At 40.9% G+C, this 22,197-nt stretch overlaps 1 protein-coding gene across 3 annotated transcripts in view; it reads left to right on the top strand.

The window, feature by feature from the left end:
• VIT (vitrin) overlaps positions 1-22,197 on the top strand; it is a 167,014-nt gene that overhangs the window by 19,108 nt on the left and 125,709 nt on the right. For all 3 annotated transcript variants that reach the window (XM_053589777.1, XM_053589778.1, XM_053589779.1), the window contains exon 2: positions 19,329-19,398. In XM_053589777.1, the coding sequence (XP_053445752.1) occupies positions 19,347-19,398 (52 nt within the window). In that variant the 5' untranslated portion in view covers positions 19,329-19,346. The remainder of the gene's footprint in view (positions 1-19,328; positions 19,399-22,197) is intronic.

Consider the following 22,197-nt stretch of genomic DNA (forward strand, 5'->3'; position numbering starts at 1 on the left):
TGCCCTTGGCAGCCACTTCATCGTTCTCCGAAATTCCTATAACCCTTATGTTGTTTTTTTTCGAATTATCTGAGAGTTCTCTGAGTGAATGATCCGTTTTTGCTCTCCATTTCTCTTCCTCTTTGAGAGATTGGGAGAGTTCGAAGACTTTATCTTCAATGTCAGAAATCCTTTCTTCTGCTTGCTCCATTCTGTTACTGAGGGATTCTACTGTATTTTTCATATCTTTGAGGGCTGTAAGTTCTTGTTTCAGTGTATCTAAGTCTTTGGTGGTTTTGTCTTTAAACTCGTTAAATTCTTGAGACAATTTTTGAATTTCTCCTCGAATTCCTAATTCCATTTTATTAATCTTGTCTGCAAACCAAATTCTGAATTCGACTTCTGACATCTCAGCCAGTTGTTTATGAATGGGATCTTCAATCACATCTGCCGTATCTTTTCTTGGGGGGGTTGATCTATTCTGGTTATTCGTGTTACCAGAGTTTTTCCGCTGATTCCGCCCCATGGTTTACTCCCTTTGGTTTTTCCCCTGGGGTTTTATTGAGGGCCCGTACAGTATTGTGGCCTGAGAAACTGGGGCCCTGTCTGGTGTGGTGGAGCAAAGTGGTTCTGTCTTGTTTTCAGCTGGTTTCTGTTCGATCCTATTGCAACTTCCACTCTGGCTTGAAGTCTCAGCTGTGTGGAAAAATCAGCAATTAAGTCACCCCACCTGCCCACCTCTGGCCCCAGTTGGAAAAGGAGAATCAAACCTTCCTACAATCGCACACCCAGGGCACTGCCTGAAAAGTCCTCAGTCTATTAGCCCAGTTCAAAAGGTCCAAATCAACTGTCTCAATCGGCACTTGTCTCGGGTGGGAGAGTTCAAGAGGTCTCTGGGAACTGGATCACAGGGGCCTGGTGACTCCTCTGACACAGCTCACCCCAGTGCAGCGTGGAGTCAGGAGGAGCCACCCAGCAAACAGAGCAGTCTGAGGTTGACGTCTCCTTCCCCACTTTGCCCCTCCATCGGACCCAGTCACTGGTATCTCTGCAGATGGCTAACCCAGTTGCCTGCAGTGAACAGACACTCCAGGGGTTTGCACCTGCCTGAATCGCAAGGAAGTCTGCCAGGCCCCCGCAGACTGCCGCTATCTAGCAGGAGGAGATGGGGCCTGACATCTTTGAGTGTTTGATGCAGGCGATGGGAAGGAGGTGTTCACTCAGGCTTAGCCCCGTCCCTGATGGATGCTGCTAACAGAACAGAACAGAACAGACAACTTTGTGAGGTTCTGTCTCTGTTCCTGTCGTCGCCTACAGAAGACGGGCTGTTTTGAGTTCAAACGTCTTTGCTGCTGGAGAATTGCGTCTGAACACCTCTCTGGGTCGGCCCCGCCCTGGAAGTTTCCCGGGTTTGTGAGCCGTGTCACCGGTGGCCTCCTCTGGTTGCCCAGGGAGACAGGGGGTGTGGCCTCAGAATATCCAGAAGTGAGCGTTCTGCCGTTAAAGAAAAAACGGCTGTTGATCTACCTCCAGGGAACTGCTGCTCTGGTGTGGGCACTCAGGCGACCCTTTTCTCCTCTGTCCCGCGCCCCAGAGTCAGCACTGAGCGGCCGCAGTTTGTGCTGGGTCCACACCCCTTAAGAGATCCCCCAAGAATCAGAACTCTTGGGGGATGGGCCCCCAGACCCCGATTGGGAGTGGGGGGGGGGGAAGCTAGAGTTTCATTCAGGGCCGGGGAGGGCTCCTGCACTGCACCGCAGGGAAGTGCCGCCAAGGCTTGATTTCCCCTCAGCAGAGTGCCCTCTCCTCGCTCACGTGTCCCAGAGTCAGCGCTGACCTGACGCAGCTCAGGCACTGTGCACTCCCCTCGAGAAATCACCCAAGGAGCCGAACTCCTGGGGGATAGGCCCTCAGACCCCGAGTGAGAGTAGGGGTTCTCAGCTCTCAGCGGGGAGGCCAGAGTCTTATTCAGTCTTGTGCCCCGTAATGTTGCCGGGGAGGGTTGGTGCACTGCACCGCAGGGAAGTGCCGCGAGGCGTGACTCCCCCTCAGCCCGGTGCCCTCTCCTCACTTGCGCGCCTCAGAGTCAATGCTGACCAGTCGCAACTCGGGGACTGTCCACTCCCCTTGAGAAATCACCCAAGGATCCGAAGTCCTGGGGGACAGGCCTCTGGACCTCAGTGGGCGGGAGGGGAGTGCCGGGGATTCAGGGTTGCCGGCAAAGGATTCCCAAAGTTTTATTCAGCCCTATGTCCGGCAGGAGAACGCCACAGCACCCCAGTAGGGGAGGTAGGTCCAGTTTTTAGAAGGTCTCTCCCGTGGAGTGTAGTGGGAGGGCCTTTCATTTCTGCCCGCTTGTTCAATTGTGGGGCTCATGAGCCGGTCTCATGGGGGAGGGGGACTCCCGTCCGCTTGATGGTGGATTTTGTACCTTTTGTTTGCGTCCTTGTGATCACAACTTGCCTCAGCGGTGTTGATGTGCATTCTTTAGCCTTCTCTCTTGGTGAGGCTCAAGTCCACCAGGATACTTACTAAATTCCTGTCCCTTAACTCTCCTTCTGGCTGGCTTCAGTCCGCCATCTTTCAAAGGGCTCCATGCTTCTCCATTCTTGTGGTGCTTTACTAAGAATAATGTCTTCCACTTCCATTCAGGTTAATACAAAGAATGTAAAGTCTCCATTATTTTAACAGCTGAATAGTATTCCATGGTGTACATATACCACAGCTTGTTAATCCATTCGTGGGTTGGTGGGCAGTTAGGCTGTTTCCACATTTTGGCAATTGTAAATTGAGCTACAATAAACAGTCTAGTACAAGTGTCCTTATGATAAAAGGATTTTTTTCCTCCTGGGTAGACACCCAGTAGTGGGATTGCAGGATCAAATGGGAGTTCTAGCTTGAGTGCTTTGAGGGGTCTCCATACTTCCTTCCAAAAGGGTTGTACTAGTTTGCAGTCCCACCAGCAGGGTAAAAGTGTTCCCTTCTCTCCACACCCATGCCAGCATCTGCAGTTTTGAGATTTTGTGATGTAGGACATTCTCTCTGGGGTTAGATGGTATCTTAGGGTGGTGTTGATTTGCATTTCTCTAACAGATAGGGATGGTGAACATTTTTTCACATGTTTGTTAGCCATTCATCTGTCTTCTTTAGAGAAGGTTCTATTCATGTCTCTTGCCCAATAATATATGGGATTGTTGGCTTTTTCATGTGGATTAATTTGAGTTCTCTATAGATCCTAGTTATCAAGCTTTTGTCTGATTCGAAATATGTAAATATCCTTTCCCATTGTGTAGGTTGTCTATTTGCTTTGGTTGTTGTCGCCTTAGCTGTACAGAAGCTTTTCAGTTTAATGAAGTCCCATTTGTTTATTTTTGTTGTTGCAATTGCCATGGCAGTCTTCTTCATGAAGTCTTTCCCCAGGCCAATATCTTCCAGTGTTTCTCCTATGCTTTCTTTGAGGATTTTTTATTGTTTCATGCCTTAAATTTAAGTCCTTTATCCATCTTGAATCAATTTTTGTGAGTGGAGAAAGGTGTGCGTCCAGTTTCAGTCTTTTACATGTAGATATCCAGTTCTCCCAACACCATTTATTGAATAGGGAGTCTTTTCCCCAAGGTATGTTCTTGTTTGGTTTATCAAAGATTAGGTGGTTGTAAGATGTTAGTTTCATTTCCTGGTTTTCTATTCTATTCCAAAGGTCTATGTCTCTATTTTTGTGCCAGTACCATGCTGTCTTGACCACTATGGCTTTGTAATACAGCCTAAAATCTGGTATGGTGATGCCCCCCAGCTGTATTTTTATTACTAAGAACTGCCTAGCTATATGGGGTTTTTTCTGGTTCCATTCAAAACACAGAATCATTTTTTCCAAATCTTGAAAGTACAATATTGGTATTTTTTTTTTTTTTTTTGTAGAGACAGAGTCTCACTTTATGGCCCTCGGTAGAGTGCTATGGCCTCACACAGCACACGGCAACCTCCAACTCCTGGGCTTAAGCGATTCTCTTGCCTCAGCCTCCATGATATTGGTATTTTAATAGGAATGGCATTGAATAGGTAGATTGCTTTGGGAAGTATAGACATCTTAACAATGTTGATTCTTCCCATCCATGAGCATGGTATGTTCTTCCATTTGTTAATATCCTCTGCTATTTCCTTTCTAAGAATTTCATAATTTTCTTTATAGAGGTCCTTCACCTTCTTTGTTAGGTATATTCCTAGGTATTTCATTTTCTTTCAAACTATGGTGAAGGAAGTTGTGTCCTTAATTAGCTTCTCATCTTGACTGTTATTGGTGTATACAAAGGCTACTGACTTGTGGACATTGATTTTATATCCTGAAACATTACTGTATTTTTTGATGACTTCTAGGAGTCTTGTGGTTGAGTCTTTGGGATTCTCTAAGTATAAGATCATGTCCTCAGCATAGAGGGAGAGTTTGACCTCCTTTGCTCCCATTTGGTTTCCCTTTATTTCCTTGTCTTGCCTAATTGTATTGGCTAGAACTTCCAGCACTATGTTGAATAGTAAAGGTGACAGAGGACAACTTTGTCTCATTCCAGTTCTAAGAGGAAAAGCTTTCAGTTTTTCTCCATTCAGTAAAATATTGGCTGTGGGTTTGTCATAGATAGCTTCAATTGGTTTTAAAAATGTGCACCTATGCCTATACTCTTCAGTGTTCTAATTAGAAAAGGATGCTGGATTTTATCAAATGCTTTTTCTGCATCTATTGAGAGGATCATATGACCTTTATTTTTGCCTCTGTTACTATGGTGGATAACATTTATGGACTTGCATATGTTAAACCAGCCTTGCATCCCTGGGATGAAACCCACTTGATCATGATGTATGACATTTTTGATGATAAGCTGTAATCTATTGGCTAGGATTTTGTTGAGAATTTTTCCATCTATATTCATGAGTGAGATTGGTCTGAAATTCTCCTTTTTGTTTGGGTCTTTTCCTGGTTTTGGTATCAGGGTGATGTTTGCTTCATAGAATGTGTTGGGGAAGATTCCTTCCTCCTCAATTTTTTGAAATAATTTCTGCAGTACAGGTATAAGCTCTTCCTTGAAGGTTTGATAGGATTCTGGTGTGAAGCCATCTGGACCAGGGCATTTTTTTGGTTGGAAGATTTTTTATTGTTTCTTTGATCTCAGTGCTTGAAATTGGTCTGTTCAGGAGCTCTATTTCTTCCTGGCTAAGTCTAGGGAGAGGGTGTGATTCTAAATATTGATCCATTTCCTTCACATTGTCAAATTTATGGGCATAGAGTTTCTGGTAGTATTCAGAGATGATCTCTTGTATCTCTGTGGGATCAGTTGTTATTTCCCCTTTATTGTTTCTGATTGAGGTTACTAGAGATTTTACTTTTCTATTTCTAGTTAGTCTGGCCAATGGTTTATCTATTTTATTTATTTTTTCAAAAAACCAACTCCTTGTTTCATTAATTTTCTGAATGATTCTTTTGTTTTCAATTTCATTGATCTCTGCTTTGATTTTGGATATTTCTTTTCTTCTACTGGGTTTAGGCTTAGATTGTTCTTCTTTTTCCAATTCCATAAGGTGGCTTGTGAGTTTGTTGATGCACTCTCTTTCTGTTTTTCAAACATAGGCATCTAAAGCAATAAATTTTCCTCTCAAACTGCTTTTGCAGTATCCCACAGGTTTTGGTAGCGTGTGTCTTCATTGTTATGCTGAAGGAAGTTAATGATTTCTTGTTTTATTTCTTCCTGCACCCATCTGTTATTCAACAGAAGGTTGTTTAATTTCCATGTCTTTGTGTGGGGTCGAAGGTTTTTGTTAGACTTGAGTTCCACCTTTAGTTCCTTGTGGTCTGAGAAGATACAAGGTAAAATTTCAATTCTTTTGATTCTGTTGATATTTGTTTTGTGTCCCAGGATATGATCAATTTCGGAGAATGTTCCATGGGGTGATGAGAAGAACGTATATTCTTTATCTTTGGGTTGGAGTGTTCTATATGCGTCTATCAAACACAGTTGTTCTAGGGTCTCATTTAAATCTCTTATATCTTTGTTTAATTTCTGTTTTGAGGATCTGTCCAGCTCTGTAAGAGGAGTGTTAAAGTCCCCTGTTATTATGGTACTATCGGATATCATATTGCTCAGACTGAGTAGGGTCTCTTTCAAGAATCTGGGAGCATTTAAATTGGGTGCATAAATATTTAGAATTGAAACATCTTCTTGTTGTATTTTTCCCTTGACCAATATAAAGTGATCATCTTTGTCTTTTTTGACTTTAGTTGCTTTAAATCCACATGTATCTGAAAATAAGATTGCAACTCCTCTTTTCTTCTGGATTCCATTTGCCTGAAAAATTGTCTTCCAACCCTTGACTCAGAGTTTTAATTTGTCTTTTGAAGCCAAGTGTGTTTCTTGCAGACAGCAAATGGATCGCTTGTGTTTTTTAATCCAGTCAGCTAATCTATGTCTCTTCAGTGGGGAATTCAAGCCATTAACATTTATTGAGATAATTGATAAGTGTGGTAGTATTCTATTCATCTTATTTTGTGAGAGTCCATTGCTTAGTTTTATCTTTTGCATCAGTGTGAAAGTTAGGTTCTGTCCTTTAATTTCTGAGTTCTTACTTTGCTGCTGATCCATTGTGATAGTCAGTGTATAAAACAGGTTGAACTATTTCCTGTAGAGCTTGTATTGTTGTGGTGAATTTTCTCAATGTTTGTATATCCATAAATGATTTGATTTCTCCGTCAATTTTAAAACTGAGCTTCACAGGGTATAGAATTCTGGGATGGAAATTGTTCTGTTTAAGTAGATTAAAGGTAGATGACCATTGTCTTCTTGCTTGGAAAGTTTCATCAGAGAAGTCTGCAGTCACTCTGATGGATTTGCCCCTGTCGGTCAACTGGTGCTCACTCCTGGCAGCTTGCAGAATCTTTTCTTTTGTCTTGACTTTGGACAGGTTCATCACAATGTGTCTTGAAGAAGCTTGGTTAGAGTTGAGGTGACCTGGGGTCCGATAACCCTCTGAAAGCAGTGTGTCAGAATCTTTGGTGATGTTTGGGAAATTTTCTTTTGTAATATTCTCTAGTATAGCTTCCATTCCTCTGGGGCATTCTTCTTCCCCTCTGGGATTCCTATAACTCATAGGTTGGAATGCTTTATAAAGTCCCATAATTCTGACAGTGAACGTTCTGCTTTCTCTCTCTTCTTTTCTGCCTCTTTTACTATCTGAGTTATCTCAAGAACTTTGTCTTCTACCTCTGAAATTCTTTCTTCTGCATGGTCTAACCAGTTGCTGATACTTTCCATTGCATCTTTAAGTTCCCTAATTGACTGCTTCAGTTCCTTCAGCTCTGCTATATCCTTTTTATATTCTTCATATCGTTCATCTCTTATTTGATTCTGTTTTTGGATTTCCTTTTGGTTATTTTCCACTTTATTAGCAGTTTCCTTCATTGTTTCCATCATTTCCTTCATTGTTTTCATCATGTGTATTCTAAATTCCCTTTCTGTTATTCCTAACATTTCTTTATAGGTGGAATCCTCTGCAGTAGCTACCTCATGGTCCCTTGGAAGGGTTGTTCTGGACTGGTTCTTCATGTTGTCTGGAGTTTTCTGCTGATTCTTCCTCATGAGTGATTTCTTTTATCTGTTTCCTTGCCCTAATTTTCCTTTCACTTCCTCTTGCTCTTTAAGTTCCCGTTCCTGTGGACTAATGTTTCGATGAGTCCTTTTGGTATAGGACCAGAAGGATGAGAAGGTTGAAGAGCAAGAAGGGATAAAAGAAAGAAAAAGAAAGAAAAGAAAATAGAGAAAGGAGAGGGGTTGGGTAAAAGGGCATATTGACAAAAAGAAGATAGGCACAGAAAGAGGGAGACAGAGCAATATAGGTGTACAATAGGGTATTTTGAAACAACCTTTAAAAAACCCCAACCTCTGGGGGTGTCTGGTTGGGTGGTTTCCTTGAGGTCAGCAGCTCTTCGCTAACCTGATCGGACCCAGTACCCCACCTCCACCAATTAGAGAGGAAAGACAAAAAATGTTATAAATCAAACCAAAACAAGCAAACAGCAAACTTTATGGGATAAAATTGGGTGAAAAAACAAATAATAGGGGTAGAAATGCTAGCAAAAATGAAATTCTAATTATTGAAAAAGGCAGCAATGGGAAATTGTATTTAAACTAGAAAAATGGAGAAGGAAAGAAAATGGAGAAAGAAAGGAAAGAAGAGAAAAAGTCTGTACAGAAAAGGTTGAAATTAAAAAACAAAACAACAAAGCCAAAATAAACAAAAAACAATCTAACAACAACAAAAAAAAAAAGCAGTATATATATCTTGTTGAATATTGTCTGGGCAACAGATGGTCTTCTACGGTATGAGATGTTAATCACAATGCTGATATGACTGGAGGCCTCCACTGATTTCTCAAACCCCACAGGGTGGAAACCCTAAATCTCTCTTCAGCCCTCTTAAAAGGCACTTTAAACTTCTAAACGTAGCTAAGCAGAAGCTTTTCCAGGAAAGTGCTTGTCACTGGGATCACTGCTGAAGTGGCTATCCACTTACCCAGTGTGCCAAAACTGGTCTCACTCTGCCCCTGAGGGTTAAGGCTGAAAGGCAGCTCAGTCCCCGCCTTAAGGCTGCTCAGTCACTAGGTTACTAGCTCCCGCAGGATCCTTACTCTGCAACCCTGAGAGTGGAGCTTGTGGGGCAGTTCTCTCACAATGGCTCTCTGCGGCCCAGAGCCAAACACTATTAGCTCCGTCCAGCTCAGCAGCTCAGTCTGGGGCCCTAGACAAAACCCAAAGTTCTCTGCACTCCTGCTCAAGCTCTCCCCAAGGCAGTTCAACTGAGTGCCAAATCCAAAAACACCAAAACAGTTCACAGGTAAGTCCTTTCCAGTTTGTAGTCTCACTGCTGCTGTACTTATAGTTGCCAGTGGGATTAGACCGATCGAAACACACACAACCACTTGCCAGTTTTCCACTGTTTTTGTCCTCCTCCTCCTCTGTCCTCCTGGGCCAGAAGTCTCTTGCTGAATCCCTGTATCCTCAAAGGGATGATTATAGGCAGATCCCACCAGCCAGAGATGCCTGGAGTCTTATCTCCCCAGACTCATGGTACCCAGTTGCAGGGAAGCTGTTACTCGGCTGCCATCTTGCTCTCTCCCTCCTGAAAAGGAAATTTATTACCCCACATAACAGAGAGTCTATGCCGGGCCCAGCATCCAGGCTAAAGGCAAATCAGAGCTCTGGCTGCATTTCTCTGTGATCCACTTGGCTGCACTCTGCCCCCTTCTTGGGTTAGCTTCCCCACCCACCAATCCCCATCTGTAAGCTGGGACAAACTGCTGCCTTATTCATGTCCAATAAGAGAGATAACCTCTCCCCCCAAAATACAGGATCAAAGTCTTTTCTGTCTGCCTGTTTGTTACAACTCAGGACACAGCGCACCTGGACTAGTAACCAGTACTGGGCACCTTAAGAGAGCACAGTGCTTGTGGGCCCAAATCTGAGGTCCTGAAGCCAAACTCCAGCAAGTAGGAGGGTCTACCCATCCCTGCCAGGAGCTATGGGTGGGCCAACTTCTTCGGAGTCCCTGCCAGTCTGTTAAGAAGGAGGAAAAGGGGGAAATGGATGCTCTACATTGGCAACCAACAGTGGCAGTCCACACAGCCTGACTCAGAACATGTCTTCAATACCTTGTGCCTCCTCAGGAGCCAACGTATTGAGGAAAGGCAAAATCTCCCTGCCTTCTGCACCTAAGTGGCTCATGCTTTTCTGCCAGCATTTTTTTACAATTAAAGAAGGAAATAAACAAGGGAAGAATTGGAAAGAGAAGAAAAATAAGGAACGAAAGAGAAACTACAGTCCTCTTGGGCTCTATCTCTCTTTCTCTCTTACTCACATGATCCAGGGGGATTATAATGGGGACCTCAAGGTAGCCACTGGTGTCAGGTAACAGAAAACACAGCATTTCAGCCCTAGGCCAGTGGAATACCATCTGTGTAAAAGTTTATACAGAGATAGAGGCCACCGGAACACCGTAAGGGACCTTCCTGGCACCAACGTCCTTTCCCACCCTCTCCTATTGACTCACGTTCATTGGCAAGCAGCTGAGGCCTTGCAGTCAGGCGGAGACGAAGAAAGCAAGGCTGCACCTCCTTCAGAGATGTCTGTCCTCAAGGGATTTTTGGCATTTTGGAAATACAGCACAAGCCTCTCATAACTATTAAATGTTTCCAGATGAATACTGGCTCTTTCTACCTCACGGACAAAGTGTACAATTGGGTGCTCCCTCACGAAGCGTCACAGATCAGGCAAACACCGACATTACATAAATCCTGCATGTCCTCTAGGGCAGAGTTTTTCCAAGCAAGTGGGTCAAGTAAGCCTCTAGGGGGCTTATTAAAAATGATGAATGCAAAAACAAGTTTTAAGCCTTCCATGTCTCCCTATTGCCTGAAGGATCAATTCCACATTCTCCAGGCTTGACATTCCAGGCTGACATGGCCACTTCCTTCCCTTCTCTCCAGCAGTCTGATTCCTCTCCCAGCTGGCTGAGCAACTCTTAGGTCCTGAAGCTCCCCTATTCCTGTGTTCTGTCCTTTGCTCTCCACTCATTCACTGTTTTCCAACCTGCCAGTTAAACAAACCCAAGCCCCTCCCCATCCCTAGGCCCCAGGCCTCTGTGCCCATCCACCCTTTCTGCCATCACTGTATTCCTCATAGCAGAGGATCTCAATCCTGGCTACATGGTAAAGTCACTCAGAGAGCTTTAAAACAATATTGATGCCAACTCAAACCCAGTAGATCATAATGTAGGTGAAGAAAGCACAGTCACTTACCATGAATCAGCTATGGTGAGTGGAGAAATGCAGGCAGGGCCTCTGGGCTCAGAATGTCTGAAACTCAGCTTGTCTTCTTTCCAGACTTGTGACCTTGGGCACCTCTTGGGAAACCCCTTCCTGTTTCCAATTCCTTACCTCTAAAATCAAGGCCAGAAATGGTCCCTACCTCATCAAGTTGTTGTGGAGTAGGGAGATTAAGTGAGTTAATATATTATTACCACTTAGTATGTGTTCAATAAATATTCGTTATAATGAATGTGTGTAAGTCTCCCTCCTGAAAACTCAAAGCAACTTGATGCTAGGACCTGCATCCTGTTCCTCACTTTCTAGCACACAATCACATGCAATTTTTTTTTTTTTTAATAATTAATAGAAGTATGAAAAGACAAATTTTGACTTTAGGAAGTTAGAGAGATTGAAATATTAATAGAAGAGATAGCTGATGAGCTAAAGCTTTTCATAGACTTGTGGAAGACCAGAGAGGGTGGTAAGATAGTTGAGATAGAACAATAAGAAGAACATAAGCCAAAGTACTGATGTGCAGGGAGTGGGGAAAAGACCAAAAGCAGGTGTGCTGGGGTCCGAGGAGAAGATTACAGAGAAGAACTGCAGAAATGTAAGGCAGGCCACTTCATGAAGAGTGTGTGATGTCTCACTATAGAATTTGGGCTTTATTCTGTGGGTCATGAGTGGACTGTGAAGAAGAATGCTGAGCAGGTGCGTACATAATCAGACCTGTGCTTCAGGATGCTCAGCCCTGGAATGAGGAGCAAGGGTGTGTTAGGAGATGGCTGCAGCTTCTCATTTGGTATCAACATTTCTGTGTACGTTGTCTTCCCAACACACCACATCATGTGAAGCTCTGTGGCCTCCCCCTTGCTTATGTTCATTGTGGTAAATTTGGTGGTGGAAATGATGGAGATAACAAAAGTGCCTCCTAAGTGCCCCTGCCTAGTTGGGGAGTTTTATCATTGTTTTATTTTATTTATAGTTCATTAATTTCTGATTTATTAACACATATGCACAGTGTAAAGAATAAAACAGTAAGACTCCCTGCCATCTCCCAGTCCTCTCTGTGAGCACCACTTACATGGTTCTCTTTCCCTGGTGCAACCACTGCTCCTGATTTCCAGTGAGTTCTCCCAGACACACTCCAGGCATAAAGATGAATATACATGCACATATATTCACTTCACCTTTTTTATTAATATGTAATTGAGGTATCATCAACTGAACATATTTAAAGTAATAGTTTTTTTGTTATCGTTTTTCAGCCAGAGTCTCACTATGTTGCCCTCGGTAGAGTGCTGTGGCATCAAACTACTGGGCTTAAGTGATTCTCTTGACTCAGACTCCCAAGTAGCTGAGATTATAGGCACCCACCACAACACCTGGTTGTGTGTTTTTTATAGTTGTCATTGTTGTTTAGCAGGTCCAGGCCAGGTTCGAACCCACCAGCCCCGATGAATGTGGGCTGAGCTATGGGCACCGAGGCAAGAATCTGATTAGTTTTGACATAGGTATGCTATGAAACCATCACTACATCAAGATAATGAATATATCCATCTCCAAGTTTTCATGTGTCCCTTTATCATACTTTCTTCCCATCCTTCTCTTCCAGGACTTCCCACTGCCTTCTCCCAGGTTCCTGGTTACCACTGACATGCTCTTTGCTACTATAGATTACTCTACAATGTCTAGATGCAATGTAAATAAAATTGAACAGAATTACTCCTTTTTCCTCTGGCTTCTTTCACTATAATTATTTTGAGTTTCATCTATGTTGTGTGTGGATAAACCACAATTTGGTTATACATTTATCTATTGATAGATTTTTGCATTGTCCCCAGTTTGAGGCTATCACAAATAAATCTGTTAAAAATATTCATGCACTAGTCTTTGTTTGGACATATGCTCTCATGTCACCTGGGAAAATACTGAGGAGTGGAATGGCTGCATTCCAACTTGATTTTTGATGAGTGTTATTTCCATATGTGCACATTAACTGTTGATTGATTAATTCCAATTTAACAGGGAGTACATGTGGTGTTTGTTTTTCCATTCTTATAATATTTCACTTAGAAAAGTGGTTCTAGTTCCATCCAGGTTGTTACAAAAGGTATTAGTTTACCATTTTTTCCCCCAGATTAATATGAGGGTACAAATGATTAGGTTACATTGTTTGCATTTCTTAGGTAAAGTTCAAGTTGTAGTTGAGCTCTTCACCATGGGTGCTAGACATTGAGCCCCTTGGATGAAAGCTTACCAGTCATTCTCTCTCCTTCCCTTTCCCTCTCTCCCCCTGATTTCAGGTGTGTTTTTCTCTCACATGAATGCATAACTGATTATCTATTAGTTTACTCTTAGAATTGAGCACATTGGATACTTGCTTCTCCATTCTTGTGATACTTTTACTCAGAAGAATGTGCTTCAGCTTCATCCAGGTAAATATAAAAGATGTAAAGCCTCCATCTTTTTATGGCTGAATACTATTCCATAGTATATATGACACATATACCACAGTTTATTAATCCATTCATTTGTCAATGGGCACTTGGGTTAATTCCACATCTTGGCAATTGTGAATTGAGCTGCAATGAACATTCCTCAAAGAGCTAAAACTAAACCTTCCATTTGATCCTGCAATCCCGTTTACTAGGTATCTACGCAGAAGAAAAAATCTCATTTTACCATAAGGACAATTGTGCTAGAAGTTTTATCGTAGATTAATTCACAATCACAAAGAGGTGGAATTAGTTTACCATTCCTTTATGGCTGAACAGTACTCCATGACACACATGTAGCACATTTTATTAACACACTCATGTATTGATGAGCACTTGGGTTGCTTCCACATCTTTGCAATTGTGAATTGTGCTGCAGTAAACATATAAGTGCAAGTGACTTTTTGATAAAATGACTTTTTTCCTTTGGGTAAATATAGAATAGTGGAATTGCTGGGTCAAAATGTAGGTCTACTTTTAATTCTTCAAGGTATCACCATACTACTTTCCATAAATGTTGTACTAATTTGCAGTTCCGCCAACAGTTTATGAGTGTTCCTACCTCTCTACATCCATGCTAGCACTTGTTGTTATGGGACTTTGGATAAGAGCATCCTCACTGGAGTTAAGTAATATCTCATTGTGGTTTTGATTTGCATTTGCCTGACAAGATGTTGAGAATTTTTTCATATGTTTGAGGACCATTAATCTGTCTTCTTTTGAACTTTCCAGTTGTGTCTTTTGTCCACTTTTTAGTGAGATTGGTTTTTTCCTTGCCAATTTGCTTGAGTTCTCTGTAGACTCTTTGTTGTCAGATATATAGCATGCAAATACACAGTATTTTCTCCCATTGTGTACGTTGTCTGTTGGCTTTAATGACTGTTTCATTGACTGTGCAGAAACGTTTTAATTTGGTCAAGTCTCATTTATTTATTTTTGTTGTTGCTGCACTTGCTTTGGAAGTCTTCATAAATGCTTTGCCTAGGCTGATATCTATAAGAACTTTTCCAACTTTTTCTTCTACACTTCTTACAGTCTTATGTCTTAGGTTTAGGTCTGTTATCCACCATGAGCTAATTTTTGTGAGTGGTGACAGGTATGGATCCTGTTTCACTCTTCTTTTAGTCTTCCACATGTGGCTCTTCAATTTTCCCAGCACCATTTATTGAATAAGGATTCTTTTCCCCTTTGTATATTTTTGTCTGCTTTGTCAAATTTCAGATGATGACATAAAGATGGTTTTATTTAACCTATCTGAGTTCTGATCTATTGGTCAATGTCTCTATTCTTGTGCCAGTACCATGCTATTTTGGTTACTATAGCCTTGTAGTATAGCTTGAAGTCTGGTAAACTGATGTCTCCCTATTTTTTTTATTTTTTATTTTTTATTTTTGCTTAAAGTTGCTTTGGCTACATAGGGATTCCATATGAAATTTAGAATTATTTTTTCTAGATCTGCAAAAAATGATACTGGCATTTTAATGGGGGGTGCATTGAATCTTTAGATCACTTTGGGTAGTATAGTCATTTTAACAATATTGACTCAGCTGATCCATGAGCATGGTATGTTTTTTCCATCTGTTTACATCCCCTGTTATTTCCTTCTTCAGCGTTGTTAGTTCTCCCTAACCTCTCTCTCACCTCCTTTGTTAAATATATGCTCTCTTATCTGTAAACTTCAAGCATTATGATAAAGAGATCCAAGGATAAGCTCATTTTGCTTTTTAAGTCTCAACAAGAAGCAATCTACAGATCATCTTGTATGCAAATAGGGTAGAGACAGGGATGCAGGACCAGGCATCACAAATCCTGGGCTTTCCTTGGGTTTTGTGACCTTGAATAATAATAAGAAGAAGACATTCAGCCACTGCAGACTTCAGTTTATCTTTAAAATGGGAATTGTTTACTGCAAAGAACAAGTTTGTATTTATTTACAAACACATATTGCCATGCCCACCACCAAGTGCTAATCCATATTCTAGAAACTAAACAGTGAACAAGGCACATGTATGGAGCTCACATTCTAGAAATGCACATTAAGCTGCTTTATCTTAAAAACTATGATAAACCACAAAAAAATAAAGTGATATTATTATTTTTATTATTTTTTTTTTTTTTGTAGAGACAGAGTCTCACTTTATTGCCCTTGGTAGAGTGTCGTGGCATCACAGCTCACAACAACCTCCAGCTCCTGGGCTTAGGTGATCCTCTTGCCTCAGCTTCCCCAATAGCTGGGACTACAGGCACCCGCCACAACGCCCGGCTATTTTTTGTTACAGTTTGGCCAGGGCTGGGTTTGAACCCTCCACCCTCGGCATATGGGGTCGGCGCCCTACTCACTGAGCCACAGGCACCGCCGTGATATTATTATTTATTAGCAACTTGGTGTCTTCTAACTCCAAGTAAAAAGAGATCTAATTAAATCGGCTGTGCTAATCCACTTACATGATTGCATATTTTCTTTCACAACCAATCTTAATTTTCCTCACCAGAACTTTGTATTTGGGCTTTTTTATATTCATGTCCCAGCACAGTCCATAAATTTATGAATCAGTAACACATTCTTCTGAAAGTCTCTATTTTGCGGTTTTGGTTAGAATCCTGGTGAGCACATGAAGAATTAAGGCTCTGACATTACTGGGTACCCCATAGCATCATGGCACTGGACCGTCTGCAAAAACTACTTTGTGGTGCTGGTGGCAGTCCTCATTTCCAGCTTCGGGAATGGCTGAGTGAGGTTTTGAATTTTTTTTTTTTGCACATTTCGAATGGCACATTAACATTTTAAGTGTATGAGTAAATGGAGCAAGCAAGGACAGAAATTGTAATGGTGAGAAAGAAGCATCATAACATTCCAAGACACCAGAGCGATTCTGGTCAGGTTCCATTACCCATGAGTCAGCAGTTGGGTAATATCCCCTGGAGTTTCTCAAGGAGGTTAGGGTGTTTCTTGGAATCCAGTTGGGTTTTATCCATCCAACCCAGCCTGTAAAGGTGACATCCACTGTGACTTCTAAAGGTATAGGTCACATCTGAGCACACTTATGGTTAGTTTATTTGTTGGCATTCAATAATAGTTTATTAATTTCTTTTTACTAAAATACAATTCATGTACTATAAAAAACACCATTAAAAGTACATAATGAAGTAGTTTTTAGTGTATTCACAAAGATTATTTTCCCTTTATCTCATTTCTTTTTTTTAATATCCTAGGGAAAATTCTCTATGGAGAATGCTCATTACTTACACTTTGATCTAACACACAGTTACTGAGCACCTAAAAAGTAAAAAAAAAAAAAAAAACCTTCACTCATTAAGCCCACATTTTAGTGAGGAAATAAAATAAGTAGATAATAAAATATGTCAGAGATGGTAAGTAAATGGAGAAAAAGACAGTGAGAAAAGGATGGGGTCTATCAGTTGGCTGTGGATAAGAGGTAGGTTGCAATTTTAAATTGGATGGCTAGAGAATGTCTCAGGAGCAGATAACATTTAAGCAAAGATTTCAAAGAAATAAAGGAACAAGTCATGTGCTCATCTGGGGGAAGGACATCCAGGCAGAGGAAACAGTAGTTCAATAACTGCTAAGATTCTGAGGCAAGAAGAATGTTCCAGAAACAGTGAAGAGGACCATATGGCTGGAGATAAGTGAGGAGGAGAACAGTGGGAAGTGAGATCAGAAACATCAGTGGTGGACAAATCAAGCAGAATCTTGAGCCACATGTGCTTTTGTTCTGAGTAAGGTGGGAGCCACTATAGGGTTTTCAAATAATTCACTCTGAGCAGGATCATGCTGGCTGCCTTGTGGACTGCAGAGAGCAAAGAATGAAGGAGACAGCCTAGTCCAGAGGCTACTACAATAACCCAAGCAGGACCAGGTGGAGCGTGGACCCAGGTGTCAATGGTGATGGTGGAAAGATGTGGTCAGATTCTCGATACATTATAAATGCAGAGTCGACAGGCTTGGCTGGTGGATAAGACAAAGGGTATGAGAGAAACAGAGAAGGCATGGATGACTCAGATGAAATCTGCAATGCTGAGTGGTAACAGCCAATGAGTGGGATTGGGTAGGTGGAACCAGCAGGGCAGCTTGGCAAACTGCATTTATCCCATAGGAAAGTTAATTGAACATGCAAGTGTGAAGACATGTAAATTGTTCTGGAGTTTCTCAAATTAAAAAAAAATTACTTGTTATCACATTATCTCCAAAATATAATTCATCTATTTAATCATCAAATTGCCAAAAAGATTGTATGTATAGTTTCAAAATAGCTTCTATTTTGAAACTAAAGACCATTACATAATCAGTGGCCAACTTACCTTAATTGAGAAATTTAACACATTGTAATGGTTGCTGGAAATTAGCAAGCTGATCAGTTCTATTTAGGGGTTACTCTTACTGTCTAATTTAATTGTTTGTAATATGGCTTTCATCCATGGAACAGTTTTATTTCAGTTAATTCCATCAGGCACCCGTATTACTATCTCAGCCATAATCTATTATACTAATCACTTTTTGTTATTAAACTCTACATAGCACCACATCTATATATTGTATAAAAGCTCATACTGGACCTAGCTAGTACCAGATTGAGCTTATCTCTTTCCAAATCTCCATTCAGTTATATCACTTTAGTAGCTTCATAAATGGCCATTGTAGGAGCATTTATACCATAGAAACTGACAAACTACAAATTAGGGCTTTCTTTAATAGAATAGGTTCACCAGTGCACCACTAGATACAGCAGAGGGTAGAGCCATGAATTTCACTTTAGACCACACAGCAGTGACACAGGAAGGAAAGGGTACAGTGGGAACCATCTGCCCAGAAGGAGGAGTGTTTTACTAGAATTGACATTATTTAAAACTGCTAGCTCTTAAGGATTAATGTGACTACTATGCACATTAAGATTTAAGAAGCCCCACTCCAAATTGCTGGTTTTCAAACTTGGCTGCATGTTGGAATTAACAGGAATTTTTAAAATCTTAATACCTAGACCCCACCCCCAAGAGATTCTGCTTCAGTTATCTGGGGTATAGCCTAAGCATTAGGATTTTTTTTTAACTCCCAGATGAGACTAATATGCACCAAAGTTTGAAAGCCACTGCCCTATAAACTTCTCATTACAATCTTTTATGAGGTCTTAAACTCTCTTAGGCAACCTAATGGTGTGGTTATTTGTGTCCACATATGTTTTTCTACCTGTGTTACATTGTAAGTCTTTTAGGAGTGAGAATTGTTTTTTAATTCAATATTAATCACCTTCTTCCTAACAAAACAGTTATATAATAGTAGTTTAATAAGTATGTATTGAATGCATGGGAGGCAGAAATAGGAGGATTCCTTGAGCTCAGGAGTTCAAGACCAGCCTCAGCTCTACTAAAAATAGAAAAATTAGCTGAGCATTGAGTTAGGTGCCTGTAGTCCCAACTACTTGGGAGACTGAGGTAAGAGGATCACTCAAACCTAGGAGTTTGAGGTGGCTGTGAGGTTGGCTGATGCCATGGCACTCTAGCCTAAGGCAAGAGATGTTTGATGCCATGGCACTCTAGCCTAAGGCAAGAGATGTTTGATGCCATGGCACTCTAGCCTAAGGCAAGACTCTGTCTCAAAAATACAAATGTATTGAATGAATGATAGATGAAGTATTTATTTGCAATCTAAAAATGTTTTCTTAATACCATAAATGTGGCTTTTGACCTAATTTGAAGACTAGTTGGATATATGCTTAAAATTGTGTAGTTATTTCTTCTTTCTAAATAAAGACAAGATCTCTGAAGAATCAGAGGCTGGTAGCTAGAATGTGCCTTCTAACGGTGAATAGACTCTCTGGACACCAGCCTGGTTGATCACTGCCATCACTAGGAGCTGCTTACAGAAATATGCAGCTTGGAGTCCTAACAATCTAGGGGGCAAAGCAAAACCATGCAGCCCAAACCCACACACTCCATGCCTCCAGTTCAGAACTCCTGGCTGAAATATGATGATGCTATTATTTCTTTCTCTCCAGGGTGCCATTTTGATATTTATGGGGACTCTTGTTCTCACTATGAAGGCATCCATTATTGAAATGTTCCTTGGTAAGTACTTTTACATGTGTATCTGGATAACCTTCTAACATTTTTTTAAGGTCTGAAGAATCTGGCCAAGAAAAGTTTTAAACCAAGACAGAGCATACAATACAGTATATATTTTTATGATAAACATTTTGTAGAGACATTTGATAATAGGATGCATGTATACATATGCTGTTATATAAAATGGATACTGTGTATGTATTACACATATATCTCTACTTATTACATATTACACACACAAATCTTTATGTGTAGTCTTCAGCAACTAGCAAATATGTCACATATAGTATACTTGCAGATTCTCAATTTAGGGTCTTCTTTTTCCTTAATGTCACACACAAAAAAAATTGTGATTGACATAGATTTAATTGTACCATTGGCAACATACCTTTAGAGATGAAACTCTTTAAACTTACCCATTATCACTACACAACACAATTGTAGAGAGCCCCTCAAGGAGCAGTAGGTAGACTAGAAGAAGAATATCTGTTGGGTTTAGGAATAAGCACAAGGGTAATCTTCTGTTAAACTTGGCCTCTTTATTCTGCAGCCCTGTCAGGTAAAGTGATCCTCTAGGTCATTGTGAAACTATTGCTAGAGAAGGGAGGAAAGGCCTTTCAAATAGTCTCTATCAATTTGCTAGGGCTACTGTAAAAAAAAAAAAAAAAATGCCACAAATCGGGCAGCTTAGGAAAACAAAAATCTATTCTCTCCCAGTTCTGGAAACTAGAAGTCCAAAACCAAGTGTGAGCAGGATTGGTTCCTTTAGAGGACTATTTATGGTTTACCGGAACTCGTTGGTGTTTCTCAGCGTGTAGATGCATCATTCCGATCTCTGCCTTCATCTTCATGTGGTATACTTTCTGTGTGTACATGCTTTGTCTCCAACGTCTCCTTTCTTACAATGATATCAGCCATACTACATTAGGAGCCCACCTACTCCAGTATGACCCCATCCTAACTTAATTAGTTATATCGTAATGAGCCTATTTCCAAATAAGGTCATGCTCTAAGATACTGGGAGTTAGGAGGTAAACATAGGAATTGGGAGGGGGGAGCATAATTCAACCCATGGTAAGGTGAGAATGTCCAAAGTCTATTCAGAGAGAGGGTACCTGGCAGGATCAGGGACTAGAAGAAAAGAAAGGAACACAACTGGAGAGAAAAGGGGGCTCTAGGTTTGGTGAAGGAGCACTGGACCAGGACTCAGAGGGAGGACGTGGGTTTTAGTCCTGACCCCACTGTCAACTTGCTCATTTGAGCAAGTCACACCTCCTCTCAGAGCCTCCTGTAAATTGTACAGCTGAGCTAGTAATCACCAGTCCTCTGAATAATGGCTGCCAGAGAGGTAGGTCACCACATGTGTCTGGCAACTAGGTCACCCTCTCCTGGAGAATAGCAGCTCTATCCCTGGGTCCTGTCAGGAGCTTTTGGGATACCTCGGGTAGCCTTCCCACACCACTATTTTTCTTGGGGACTGAGCATGTTCCCAGGAACAGCCACTCCAACACTGCCTCTGCAATGTTCTAGATATCTGGCTTGCTCTAGTAAACAAAAGGTTGGGTACGACACTGGGAATGGTCACCTTGAAATCCTAGAGTCCTTCATTTCCACCTCACCTTTTTCAGATTCTCTTCCCAAAATAACCTACAGGTTAGTAGGTCCCTAGCATAGGAATAGTGGTTTGGGGCAAGGGGTTAGGAATAGGATTTAGTAAAACAAACAAAACACAACAAACAAACACTGAGGCCATTTTAAATTCTGCTGTCTTCCCCAGCATCACGGAACCAATAAGAGAGACTCGGTTGTCCTTCTTCATGCCTTGCTTTTCTTAGCCTGCCCTTTCCCCTCTGAGTTGCTTACTCAGATAGTAGGAAATAAAAGTAGAAAGAGAAGACTTGTGTACCTCAACATACTAAAGGCCATATATGACAAGTCCAGAGACAACATCATACTCAATCCTGAAAAGCTAAAAGATTTTCCTTTAAGATCAGAAATAAGACAAGGATGCCCACTTCAACCACTTCTGTTCAACATAGTATTAGAAGTCCTAGCCAGAGCAGTTAGGCAAGAAAAAGACATAAAGTTATGGACATCGAAAAGGGAAAAGTAAAATTGTCTCTGCAGATGATATGATCTTGGTCTTATATGCAGAAAATCCTAAAGAGTTCAGCAAAGACTAATAAATTAATTCAGTAAAGTTAAAGGATATAAAATCAACATACAAATGTCAGTAGTATCTCAAGACACCGACAATGAACTATCTGAAAAAGAAATTAAGAAAACAATCCCATTTACAATAGCATTAAAAAATACTTAGAACCATGAGGTAAAATATCTGTAAAACTATAAAACACAAATAGGGAAATTGAATAAGACACAAAGAAATGGAAAGATATTCCATGTTCAACAATTGGAAGAATTAATATTGTTAAAATGACCATATTACCCAAAGCAATCTATATATTCAATGTGATGACTATCAAAATTCCAATGGCATTTTTTCACAAAAATAGAAAAAAATCATAAAATTCATACAGAACCACAAAAGACTCCAAATAGCAAAAAAAATCCTAAACAAAAAAGAACAAAAGTGGAGACATCATTACACCTAATTTCAAAATACACCACAGAGCTATAGTAATCAATACAACGTGGTGGAGGCATAAAAACAAATGCATAAACCAATGGAACAGGCTAGAGAGCTCAGAAATCAATCCATGCATTTATGGTCAATTGATCTTTAACAATGGTGTCAAGAGCACACAAGTGGGAAAGAACATTCTCTTCAATAAATGGTGC

This window comes from Nycticebus coucang, chromosome 4, assembly GCF_027406575.1.
Source record: "Nycticebus coucang isolate mNycCou1 chromosome 4, mNycCou1.pri, whole genome shotgun sequence".
NCBI classification, from domain to species: Eukaryota; Metazoa; Chordata; class Mammalia; order Primates; family Lorisidae; genus Nycticebus; species Nycticebus coucang.